Below are 13453 nucleotides of genomic sequence, written 5' to 3'. Positions count from 1 at the left end.
TACATTTTTTAAATGTTCTGTTTAAATCCAATGGGTAGTAAAAAAATGCAATCATTTTTATTAAGTATTTCTTAATTGAGTAAAATTTGATTAGAATCACAATATTTGCTCATGTAAACCAGTGACTCTCAGGGGAAAAAAAAAAATATATATATATATATATAACTGGAAAAAGACCAGATGGAACATGGTAACAACTGGCTAAGTACCAGGCAGGAACACTTGAATAGGGCAGAGTGATTTGTGAACGAAAGCTGAACGTATGCAAAAGTGTTAAAGCAAGCTCAGAAAAAAAGTCTGGTTAGAACCTGAGTGAGCTGTGGCTTAGATTATAGGGTGGTATATGAGAATTCAATTTCATTTGTTCAATTTTATCCCATTTATGCAGGATCATCTAGAAAGTTATTGGACAGATCATGACACACCAACAGTGTCATTTATATTATGTATAATAGACATATATATATATATTTATATGACTTTCAGAATTCTAAATTTAATCACTTTGCAACCATAATGTAATACAATCATATACCAATGTATGCAACCATAATAAACTGTAACCTTAAGTTATTTACTGACCATATATATGATAATGGTGAGACAAGGAAAAATTTGGCATAGCCCATCATTCTAAGACCTGCCATAAAACTACATGCAAATGTACATATATAAATATATATGCACAATATGGTATATAATGTATGTGTCTATACATATGGAAAATATATATGCACAGTTGTCCATATATATTCACATGGAGAGATAGATAGATAGATAGATAGATAGATAGATAGATAGATAGATAGATAATTAGACAGACAGACAGAGAGATAGATAGATCATTCTAATTAGGGTACAATAATACAAATTCAGGATGCCTGACAGTCTTTCAAAGATGCATTAATTTCTTGATCAAAAGATGTCTGAGATATGTGGGTTAAGTAACCTGATTTTATTTAATTCTAGAGTTTCTGGTTTGATATTATGACTATTATTGCTTTAGAGATAAAATATCGCTCTAGGTTTTTATTCCTTTAACCAATGAATTACAAGAGGAAATCAGAATTTGTATCTAACGTTACAAAATTACTTTAGTTGTACAATGAAAGATTCACTGGGGTTTGTTTTATTAATAGACATACATTCATAAATTGATCTGCCAGTGGTAGGAGGATGTTCTGAGTTTCAGGTTGAAGATGTTTTTGATGGTTTTATGTTGAACATTCAAATAGTTTTGGGTTTTTTTTTTTGTTCCTAAGGTCTGGGAATTGGGAACATGTTCTATGTTTTTTATGAAGATGGAATCAAAGTGATACAGCCGATAGAATGTGAATTTCAGAGGCATATTAAACCCAGCGAGAAGCTACTTGGATTTCAGGCAAGTATTTTGCAAATCCCTGTGCAGTTTTACTCGGTAATTTTTGCTAAGGGGGAACTTGAAATAAGGTTGTGTCAAACCCCTTGTATAATATTTAAAGATTGAATTCAAATCAATGATGCAAGTACTTTCTCTATTCAGTTGCTAAGACTGGGATACTGTTTGCTACATTAGAATCCCAGAGTTTTCCTTTTTTATTCTTTTACATATTGATACATTTTTAATAATCATTTTCTCTTATTTTCTATCAATATTCTCCCTTTCCTTCATATTCAAAATGACAGGTAATATGATATAGGTTAAACATGTGCTATTCTGCTATACATATTAGTCATGTCTATTATGTTGTGAAAGAAGACATCAACTATGCAAGAAAAAGCAAGCAGGAGATAAAGAGAAAATGGCATAGTTCAATCTATATTCAGATACCATCAGTTCGTTCTATTGATAGATAGATTTTTCGCCATGAGTTCAATGTACATCCTTAATCATTATTCGTTTTTTTAAAACAAAGTGAAACAAGTAATTTAAGAGACTAGGAATATATGTATATTTTTTTCATACCATTTAAGTGACTACAAAATTTTTGAAACCTCTTCCCAAAGTAGCTAATGTAGTGTCCATGTATAAAAACAGCTTTTAATTACATGAATTCTATAAATTTATCTTTGCTCAGGAGCATACACTATCTGTATTGCAAATAGGTTGAAAATCATTTTGAACCAATAAATTTATAAAGTTCATATACATATATTAATGAAGTACAAATGTTTTTTCTTAATAATTTGTTAATCTCTCATATTATAAATATAATACTCAAAGCTGTTACTTTCCATGTAACTTAAAAGATCAATCTAGGATTAGTAGACCTTTTGACATTGTCTCTTCCTTAACTCAAAGGTAAACCAATAAGTACTATAGAATGGTTTAATGAAAGAATTGGAGGACTTTATTTGCTTTTTTAGTCTGTTCTGTTTAATTATTTTCTTTTTTTAAAATATGAAATGATTCTATGGGAAAAAATCATTGGGAACGGGAATACAAAAGTCAGCAATAAAATTGTTTTGACTGTTTTTAAATCAATGGACTGAAAATTAGGATATTTGACTCTTTACTAGCTCTGAGATGGGTAGGAAGTCACTTTATCTCTCAAATACTTGGTTTACTCTTTATTAAAATGAGAAATTTATAATAGAGGACTTTTCTGAGTGTTTTTTTCCTTCCCACTGTTTGTTTCCTAATAGAGAAATGCTGAAATTTCTAATGTTCTCTACATGATGTAATGTGAAATATAAAACACAAGACAATAGTCAGGTTTTTATAAGATTATATCAATTTGAAGTATGATAATTATTTACTGAGGCAGCTAAGTGGTTCAGTGCATAAAACACTGTGTGTGGAGTCAGGAAGACCTAAGTACAAACCCAGCTTCAGACGTTTATTAGCTGGGTGACTTTGGACAAGCCATTTAACCAATGTTTGCTTATGAGGCAGTTAGGTGGCTTGGTGGATAATGTCTATGGAGCCACAAAGAATCAGACAAAACTGAATGACTGAACAACAACAAGAATTATTCTTGAGTGGGGATTATGTGAGTGGCCAATCTGAATAATACCAGCCAAAACTGTTGAGGTAATGTTTTTAGTATTAATCGTGAAATAGAAGCAGAAAAAAAGCCATATCAATTACATTTCAAAATAATCAGGTCTATTGACCCTTCATTATGACGTTAGAATCATGTGATTTATAATTTAACACTTTATTGAAAGGGAATTAAGATTAAATTTAGCCTTTTTGTTATTTCTATTAATTTCTTTTAACTAACAGAATCCACCAATCTAAATAACTCAAAGGCTAAATTATAAAAACAAAATCAAATTTCTGGTATGAAATTAATATAGAAATCTTGGAATCCAAAACCATGATGACTTGTAAGAATACCATGACAATAGCCCAGAAGAATCTTAGAGCCTCATATAATGAAAGATGACTGGGTGCTAAATAATTCAGAGTAAAACTATTCCTACTTTTCCCCTTTCCCATGAAGTACATTCCCAACCCTTCAGGCAAAGTCTGATTCTTCTGGAAGGATCATTTGGTTTTAGAGTAGTAAAAAGGCATATCATCTAGTCTAGTATACCATTTTCAAGAAAAACAAACTAAGAAATTGAGTGACTTGCTCAAAGTCCCATAGCTAGTAACAGTCATTATTTGGACACCAGTCATTTGATTCCAAATCCTGTGCTTGTTCCATCATCTGATATTTCCACAATGTATCATCAAATTATGAGGGAATGAGAAGGCAATGGTAGATACAGTATGAGCCTTGGAATAAGGAATATTGAGTTTGGAGTCTTCTTTAGACACTTACTATCTGTGTGGTCTTGGGTAAGTGACTTGGCCACTGACGCTCAATTTTCTCACCTCCAAAATAGCTGATTATAAAATCTTCCTGAAAGAGATGTTATGAGAATCAAATGAGGTCACACATGTTAAAAGTGCTACCCAAGTACTACTATTAGCTCTTTTTTTGCCCAGTTTCCCTAGACAAATAGAAGAAAATCTAGCCTTCTAAATAACTAGAAAAAATCCAATGTAGTATTTTTATCACTTCTATTTGATTATTATTTTAACATTAGCTGATTTTATATCAAAATAACTCACTTATTTTAGTCCATAGAATATCTCATGCTATGTTTAATTTGAATTTTCTTTTATAACATTCTATTCCTATTCAAAAAACTTGTTTTCATGGTGTTTCATTTCTTATCTTAAAAAAGTTTTATAGAATCCTACTGCCTTGTGAGGTAGTTCGATTCTAATTGTATTCTGGTTCTTAAAGACTGGATTTCATCCTTAGTTTTTTGGTCGTCCTTTTCCTTTTGGTCGGATTATCTTTGGAGGTCATCTTTCATCTTCTTCACCTCATCTTTCATCTGCTTTGCCTCGTCTTTCATCTGCTTCGCCTCATCTTTCATCTCCTTTGCCTCATTTTCCAGCTGGTTGATTTTGGCTTTCAAGACACTATTTTCTGTTTCCAGATGACTTATCTTAGTTTTTAAGTTCTTTTCCCAATTGTCTTCAGCCTCTCTTAATTGTGTTTTGAATTGCATTTTGAGTTCTTCCAAAGCCTGTATCCAATTCGCTGGGATTTCTGATTTTTCCTTTGCTGATCCCTCTCCCTCCATTTCATTCGCTCTTTGCTCATTACCTGTGCAGAAGCTGTCTATTGTAATTTCTTTCTTCTTTTTCTGTTGTTTGCTCTTCTTTGCTCCCCGTATTTGGCTGTGCTCTTGCTCCTCTCATTTAGTTTTGGTTTTGGGGCTGTCAGTCTCCCCTCTTGGAGCTTTGTCAGATCTCTTGGTACAGTCTCTAGGGGAGGAATGTTAGCTTCTCTGTCCTCTAGAGGCTTTTGATTGGATTGAGTTCAACTGGGCTGGGCTATATGTGGTATGAAGCTCTGAGGCTCTGAAGACTCTTGGAAGGCTGGGCCACCCAGGCTCTCTCCAGTTCTCTCCAGCTGCTTCTCTGCTGTTTGCAAGTGCCTTTGCCTGCCTCCCTAAACTCTGAGGAGTTCTGATTGAATTAGGTTCAACTGGATTGATCTGGTTGTGCCCTAAGGCAAGGGTGAGACTGGAGCTGGATGCTCTGAGCCCCCCCACGCCCCACTGCTCACAAGATAGACCCTGCAAACCAGCACCTTTGCCCGCTCAGAGGTTCCCGCTGCTGCGGGCTCAGCACTCTGGGTTGTGGGGGAGGGGTCCTGGGACTTTCGCTCTGCCTTCCCCTTAGCCCTGAGTATTCTCGGATTCCAGCTTTTGGGGGGCGTACCTTTTGATTTGAGTCCAGAAGGAGGGTTCCCCGTTTCTGTCCTGTTGTTCAGCTTGGATTTCGGTGCCCTAGGAGCATTCAGTCTCCATCTAAGGAAGGCTCTTCCACGAGGTCTGAACTTTTGCTGTTTGCTAAGCCACCATCTTGACTCCGCCTTTATCTTAAAAAAGTAAATATCGAAGTGTATACAGAATTAGGATAGATATTTAAATTAGACCTGTATTGGCCACATTTTTTTTAAACAGCAGTGTGATCTTGCTGTGGTTCTGTAATACTTAAGTTAATAGAGATGTATATAGAAGGCTGTATATTAATCTGATCTGGAAAGACAATCTATGGAAGATTCAAATTAGGAAGGTGATTTGTTTGAAGAGGCCAGCTACTCTGTCACTACATTGTCACCTCTGGGCTTTTATTATTTAGATTCAACTCTCTTAAGGAGTTTATTCCTGTCTCAAAAATCTATCTCTTCATTTGAGATGTGCTGTCAGTAGGTGATAGAAATCTGTCATAGACAAGCAGTCTGAGCAATGAAATATCTATTTCTTGAAATTCAAGTAGTGGTTCTTTAAAGGAAATGATTAAACTGAGAGAGTTGACTCATCAAAACCAAAAATAAAAAAGTGATGGTGTTTTGACATGGTTAGAAGCAGAGAGATTTGGACCAACACTACCCAATGATATTGTTATGATTTATCCATCATCAACCCTTTGAATGAGATATGTTATACATATTTCAGAAAAAATACTCCTTACAACTGAACAGCAACAACAGTAAACCATGGGGAGGCTTTGGAATCATGGCCTTCATGACAAGACGAGCATTTTCCTGAAGACAAAGCTAACATATGATTTGAGCAACTGACCCTTTAAATGAGATGTTATATGTACTTCAGAAAAAATACTCTTTTTATAAAATATATCATCTTGAACAGTGACAACAAAATAAGCCATAAAGAGATTTTGGAATCATGGTCTCCATGATAAGATCAACATTTTCCTAGAGGAACTTTATTTCTTCTATTCTTAATACAGGATAGATTTTACTAAAGGAAAACAGGGGGACTTCTGGGATCTCACAGGCCCTTATGAGCATCCCCAGAAAGGGTCATTGTATCCTTGGTGCAGGCCACCTCCACCATCCCATTTTACTTCCCTGCATAAATCAGAGCACAAAGAAGAAATGCAAAAATAAATATAATGCAAACTAAAGTTTGAAGGAAGACAAAAAGGGTCTGTTTGTTTTTTTTTTTTGTTGTTTATTTTTGTAAAGAAGCTCTGAAAAAAATTCACAGAAAACTGGTACCCAGAGAGAGAGAGAATAAAGTTTCTTAAAAATGGAAATGAGGAAAGACTTCATTCAAGGCATAAGGTTTGTGATTTTAACAACTCTGTGCATGAGAGGCAGTAATGTGAAATAACCCTGAAAACAAAGATTGAAGCTTGATTAGGAAGATCTTTAAGTTTTAGTCTAAGAAATGTGGATTTTATCTTAGAAACAAAAGGGATTTGCTAAAGATTTTTGATCAAAGGAGTAGCAGTGTCAGATCTATGCCTTGAGAAGATTATTGGGAATAAATTAAGCATTTTGGGGTGATTAGGGTCAGATTACCTTTAAGACACAGCTAGAATCTTGGAGAGGATTCCTGAAGGGGAATCTTAAGCTTGAAATCTGTTGGGATCCAACTGCCCACTCACTCCTGGAGGTGCTTCTGCCTTGAGAGGAAGCTAGTGGTTCAGCTCTCTGAGAGAACTTGAAAACCAAGTGACAGTTGAAGGAGAAAGCAGTTTGGAGTGTTGGGAATAAGGCTGTGGAGAAGATCAACAGAAAGAAGAGAGAAAAGAGTGTGTTTCTGTATGTGGCTGCTGACAGAGGCAGGCCATTTTGAGGCCTGTCTTAGGCCCAGAAGCCGGATCTAGGCCTGAAGAGGCAGTTGGCAGAGAGAGAGATTCAAAGCTGATAGAAATTTACAGAGACAGTAAAAACTTAATTATACAAGGAGGATTGTTAATAAACATAATGTATTTAGAATAGATTAAGGAGTGGTAAGGAGGCTCAAGGAAACTTGAGCAAAAAGAAAGTTCTTGAAAACTAGAGGGTGTGAGTAAAAATTCAAATCACTTTTTAGATTAGGGAATTAATCCTAATCCTCAAACCTTTGTTTACCTTTCCTTTCCTACTTTAAACCTTTTCAATACTTATTAAATTGGTTTGTTAATAAGTCTGTCTCTAAGTAGTTTTACTTGGCCATTTTTTAACTAGACCCAATGACTACACAAAGCTAAGCTCAAACCCAGCTGAACCAACTGCCTTTAACAACTTTAACAACTGTAACAATTTTAACAACAGAGATACAAAGATAATGTATCCCACAACTAACAAGATTATGACAACTGGATAAAGGATGGATCAGAATTGTGTTAGAATAGGGATGAGAAGCAGTTACAAGGCTGCTTGTAACAAGACTGAAAGAAACAGCCTGTATATGGTTCCTTCACAATTAATTTTCATGGATTTCCAAGAGACTCATAGGTAGAAGGGGGTCTACCAAAGTGTGCTATATTGTTGTTATGGGTTTCTTTGATGTGTAGTATTCCCACAAAGATTGCCTTGAAGTCTGAAGCAAGAAAAATAAAAAGGATAACAATGTAGTGATTTTCAGAAAAAATTGTTAGAGCAAACCTAGGAAAAGTAAGGCAACCCAAGTCTTTTCTTTCCAACAGAAGGCTAAAACCACGACTTTAAAAACATTTCTCATATATACTGTTAATACTGAGAGGAATTGTGCATTCCTCTATATAACTCATTGACCAGAAAAGTTTAGATAACAACTAATCCTTTATAGAGTATAATACATCCTCCAAGCCTCTGTGAAGAAGCTGTTAGTTTGCTCTAAATAAAAATTCAATTTTGGTACAGTCAGATTACATCAGGTTTCAGCCTGTGATCACCAGTCGGGTAGGATTCTTATGGTGTAACCTCAGTTACTCTTTCTTCTCCCTTTTTATTCTTTTATCATATAGCTTTGTTAGATAGGATGCTTGCTGTATTTGCCCCAGGTGTACACATGCTTTTCATCTTGTCACTTAGTATATAAATTTAGCATGAATGGAATGCTATTGTATTCTTAGAAATGTGGACTGAAGCTAGTGAAACAAAATCATGATTTTCAGGAAGACATGACATTAAGAAGAGGCTTTGTTTTGCCCAAACAGTAGGATTGCTGACTTACTGACTTTGTATAGAGAAAAGATAATATAATTTCCCGTTTTAGTACTGGTCTTTATCATGCTTCCCTATTTTATTCATTTTTAAGCTTACTAACCTTTTTGTATGCCTACAAACTGTCAAAGGGAAGTTTAAATTGAAAAATGGAATTTTAAAATTTAATACAACACACACAGTAAATTTCTCCTTTACTATTTAAAGGATGTTTGAGCAAAGAAGGAACTCAGTGAATGATTGCATACATGTAATCTGAGGACCAATATAAGTAGATTTGGTAAGACTCATCACCAGAATTGGCTGCCAGGCAAGCCATTTATTTTTCCATAGAAACTCTTAAAGATCTAGAGAAGGGGTTGTTCTCTCTCTTTCTCCCTCCCTTCCTTCCTCACTCCCTCCTTATCTCTCTCTCTCTCTCTCTCTCTCTCTCTCTCTCTCTCTCTCTCTCTCTCTGTTTGTGAAGTGGATGCCTTTGACAGTCTAGTGAAACCTCTGAAACCTTTCTCAAAATAATATTTTAAACTCATATGATTACAAAAGAAACCAAATGTTAGTGAAAATAAAGATTTATTTGTTTTTCTTTTAAATTTCATAGGCTTCTGAAATTTATCCATGGTCCTATGGATAAAAATCTCTTATTTACTAAGTTGCAGAGAGTTTATAAAATCTTTGCTGGTAATAAAATTACAGAAATTAAATGAAATGAACAAAACTCATAAATTATAGTGTACAGAATAAAAAGTTGAGAGGAAGATTTTACATTTCATTTTAACACAAATATATCCTTCTGATTATGAAGAGAGCTCATTAATTTAAAAGATTCCTACATAATTTTTCTAATTTCTTACTTTGGAATTTATGTCATTATTTAACTGATGTACATGTTCAAAAGTTCTATGAAAAAGGGCAACTGAATAGCTCAGTGGATTGAGAGTCAGGCCTAGAGACAGGAGGTCCTAGGTTCAAATCTGGCCTCAGACACTTCCTAGCTGTGTGACCTCATTGCCTAGCACTTGCCACTCTTCTGCCTTGGAACCAATACACAGTATTGATTCCAAGATGTAAGGTAAGGGTTTAAAAAAAATAAAATAAAAAATAAAAGTTCAATGAAAAAGTAATACCATGGAGAAATGTAATAGGTTCACTGGAACTGAATACACATAGTCAATGGAGTTGCTGGAATGTGTACTGACAACTACCACAGATACAGCAAGTTAGATTGTTGCAGTGAGAGAAAGTTACAGTGAACAAAGGGTCCGAAGGGCAATGATCTCTCTGCCTGGGCTCTGGCTTTCCTTCCCAAGAAAGAGTAGCATGCTTTTATAGTTAATAAAAGTGAATTTTCTTAAATTCCTTATAAGCTGAAATTGGAAAAGGAGAAGAGGGAAGAGGAAGTAGAATTCATGTGACAGCCTTTCTTCCAAAAAGAGTCATTTAATGAAGCAATTCCACAGCGACCAATAAGACACTCATTTTTTTAGTCAGTCTGTCAACTAGCATTTATTGAGTATTTACTATGTGTCAGGCACTATGCTAAGTAGGAGGGTACAAAGACAAGCTAAAAATGCCTGTCTCTACCCTTAGAGACCTCACTTTCTAATGAGAAAGACACTGTACAAGTATCTGTACAAACTACATATATGCACTTTAAATGAAATATAATTTCAGAGAGAAGTGGGGACCTCTTGCAGAATCAGGCATCTTATCAACACTTCTTAGCTTTGTAAAGAAAGAATCAGGGAAGCAAGGGAAGGAGGGAAAAGAAAAGAAGGAAGGAAAAAAGAAGAAACAAATGAGGGAAGGAACGAGCGAACGAACGAGGGAACGAAGGAACGAAGGAAGGAAGGAAATAAGGAAGGAAGGAAGGAAATAAGGAAGGAAGGAAGGAAATAAGGAAGGAAGGAAGGAAGGAAGGAAGGAAGGAAGGAAGGAAGGAAGGAAGGAAGGAAGGAAGGAAGGAAAAAAGGGAGAGGAAGGGAGGGAGGAAGGGAGGGAGAGTGGGAGGAAGGAAGGAAGAAGGCAGAAAGGAAGGAAACTTAGCTATGCATCATGCTTCAAACTCTTCTTTTGGAAGAGAGAGAGACTTGTGATTTAATCTCCTGGTGAAGAAATACTCTCTAAAAAATTCAGGTTAGTCATTGATTGTATTCAGTTTTTACTTTGGATTTTGCCTGTGACACTGAGAGGTAAGGGCATTGCTAGGGCCACCCAAAACCATCAGACCAAGATTGGGTTTAGATGTTATCTCCTTTTAATTTCCCTGAAAGTTCTCTTGAAGTCTAATGATGACTTTTTAGAAGGTAATCTCCATGTTTCATTGCCTAATAGTTCCACCTATCAAAGAACTAAGAGAAAATTTAAATGTCATCTTTTATCCCTTTGAAGTTAGGAATGCTGGGAAGAATATGCTAAGGAGGGTACTACATTGAACTGTTGTGTAGCACATTCTATCCATTTTTAGAGGAAATTTCACTTCTGGAATTGATCTGCTAAGCCCTAGATTTAGAGAGGACATCTAATCTTTCATTAGAAACAATGCTTGTATTTCACAATCCTCTCATTGTCCTGCTATTAGGTTTTAAGAATTTAAGCCTTACATAAGTGGGAGCAGATCCATAAGCAGCTTGTGAAGTCTGCAGCTGCACAGTAGTCCAATTGTATAGCATTTTTCTAGTGCTTCAGGTTCTTTTATGTAAAAAGCAGATATTAAGTTCTCTTTCAGAGATTACTGATGTAAATCACCTAAATTATGTTGGTGAGGAATGGCTGTTTTGATTTGAAATGCACATTTTTATCACTTTGAATATAACGTTTCTTTTTTTATAGTTCAGCATGGTAAAGGCAAGAAATTTTTTCTGATGTAACCAATGGGGAAATGTGTTTGCCTTACTGTGCATATTTGTTACAAGGATTTTTTTTAGTGTTTTTTGTTCATTTTTAATATGGGAGAGAAGTGAGGTAAGGAAAGCTAATAATAGTTTATAAGAAAAAAAAGAAAGAAAGAAACAAGGACTTTTGGAGCATTGTTAATGCACAGAAGAAAAACAGAAAAAAATCCATAAGGAATTATAAATAAATAGGACAGCTTTGAAAGTTACATTTAGATTTTATTATTTATTTTAAAAGAAAAACAACCTCAATAAAAAAGATTGACAGTTCCATGCACTATTCTCTTCTTCTGTTATACAATATGTATAAAGATGCTCACATTATTTTCCATTTGTTAAATTTGAGTTTAAAAATATATTTTAAAAATAACTAAAGACATATGTTGTCAACTATGCATTTAGAGAAGTTCTGAACCTAGAGTACCCATGGATCCATCTTGAACTGGAATAGGAAAAACATCAATATTATAACCTTAATTTAATTAACTACTTACTAAAATTTAATATTTCCCTTACTTATGAATATAGCTATAAAGCATTATTCTGAAAAGGGGTCTATAGGTTTCACTAGAAGGTCAGAGGGGTTTATGAAGCAAACAAAAATTTTGAAACCCTGACTTAGAATGATTTCATTACATAAGAATTAAGCTTGGTATTGAAACTTAAAGTTTTAACCAGCATACAGAGTTCTTTTATTTTATTTTTTTCAGTATAACTTTGACTGATAATGAAAGGAAACTGCACACCTGGGATTTGTAAACCCATAGGAATTCATTTTTCTATGACTCAAATGTTTTTGCTTTGACATATGTCACAGTGGATAGAGTTCTGGGTCTGGAATCTTGAAGAATTGAATTTAAGTCCATCCACAGGCACTTCCTACCATGTAACTGGGTAATAATTTAATTGAAATATGCCTCAGGTTCTTCAATTATTTTTTAAAGAGGATAATAAAAGCACTGACCTAGGATTATTGTGAGAATAAAATGAGCTACTACGTTTAAAGCTTTTAACAAATTCCCTGGCACAGAGTAGGTATTTAATAAATATGTATTCCCTTCTGCCTTCAATCTTAATCACAATTTGTTGTTGTTATTTTGTACCTTTAAAACTCATCAGTACTACATAAAAAGAAGTTCATTTAACTTTCCATCTATTGATCAATTTACTATCATTCCCTTCTCCAACTACAGAAACTTAGTAGGTTAGGGAGGGAAAGGGGGCCTACAGTGCAATAAATTTTTGTTTTCAGTTGCATTTTATTATATGTTTATGTGACCATGAATTATAATAAATTTCTCACTTTTTAGTTAAAAATAGAAAATTGTGCATTTTTCCATATACTCTAAGGTATAATTATTTTATCCAATGACTCTTCCACAAGGAAAGTTAAAATACAACTTTCAAATTACAAGTATAATGAAAATGAATTATGAAGTCCAATTGTGTTGGCTCCCCTCTTATCTATTTAAGCTATGATACCTGTCTTTATATAAAATGTATTTATAGAAAGTTTTGGTCATATAAAAAGGAGAATAATGATACTATTTGAGTAAATACAAAACTAATTTAGTATTAAGCATGCTGATTGTCTTTCTCCTTGTCTACCCAAAGAGGATTTCATTCATTACTATAGATTTCAGGCAACTAGTAAAAAAAAAAATCAACTTGGCACTTTCCTGATTTGACTTTGTCATTTTGTCTTCCATGATAGAGCTATATAGATCATGGCCTTACTCTTTTACCTCATAGCAAAGTAAGGGTTATAGAGACCAGGTTCTCTTTGGGGAAAAAAAAAAAAGAATCATTTGTTCATTCATTCATTTGTTGTTTTGTTTGTTGCAAAGACCAGTTTAAAAAGATTATACTATTTTAAGATTTAGGGGTAAGGAATGCTCTGTATTTTTTAAGAATAAAAATTAGTGCTATCCACTTCCAGAAAAAGAACTATTGAAGTCATCTTTCATATCAGTGTATCTTTGATCTTATTTTAGGGGTCTGTTTATGTATGAGTGTTCTTACAACAGTGACCAATATGGAATTGTGTTTTGCATGACAATAGTTTTTTAACTTAAAAAAGGTAAAAACTAGTTTTTAATGAAAAAAAATTAGTTTATATTAATGAAT

General features: G+C 34.2%; 1 protein-coding gene across 4 annotated transcripts in view; it reads left to right on the top strand.

Annotated features, from left to right (window-relative positions):
• Window positions 1-13453, top strand: part of FSTL5 (follistatin like 5) — a 980329-nt gene that overhangs the window by 867325 nt on the left and 99551 nt on the right. For all 4 annotated transcript variants that reach the window (XM_056802833.1, XM_056802834.1, XM_056802836.1 and 1 more), the window contains one exon: window positions 1263-1381. In XM_056802833.1, the coding sequence (XP_056658811.1) occupies window positions 1263-1381 (119 nt within the window). The remainder of the gene's footprint in view (window positions 1-1262; window positions 1382-13453) is intronic.

The sequence above is a fragment of the Monodelphis domestica genome, chromosome 6 (assembly GCF_027887165.1).
Source record: "Monodelphis domestica isolate mMonDom1 chromosome 6, mMonDom1.pri, whole genome shotgun sequence".
Taxonomy (NCBI): domain Eukaryota; kingdom Metazoa; phylum Chordata; class Mammalia; order Didelphimorphia; family Didelphidae; genus Monodelphis; species Monodelphis domestica.
Note: the sequence above shows the minus strand (reverse complement) of the source record. Positions and strands in the feature narration are given on the sequence as shown.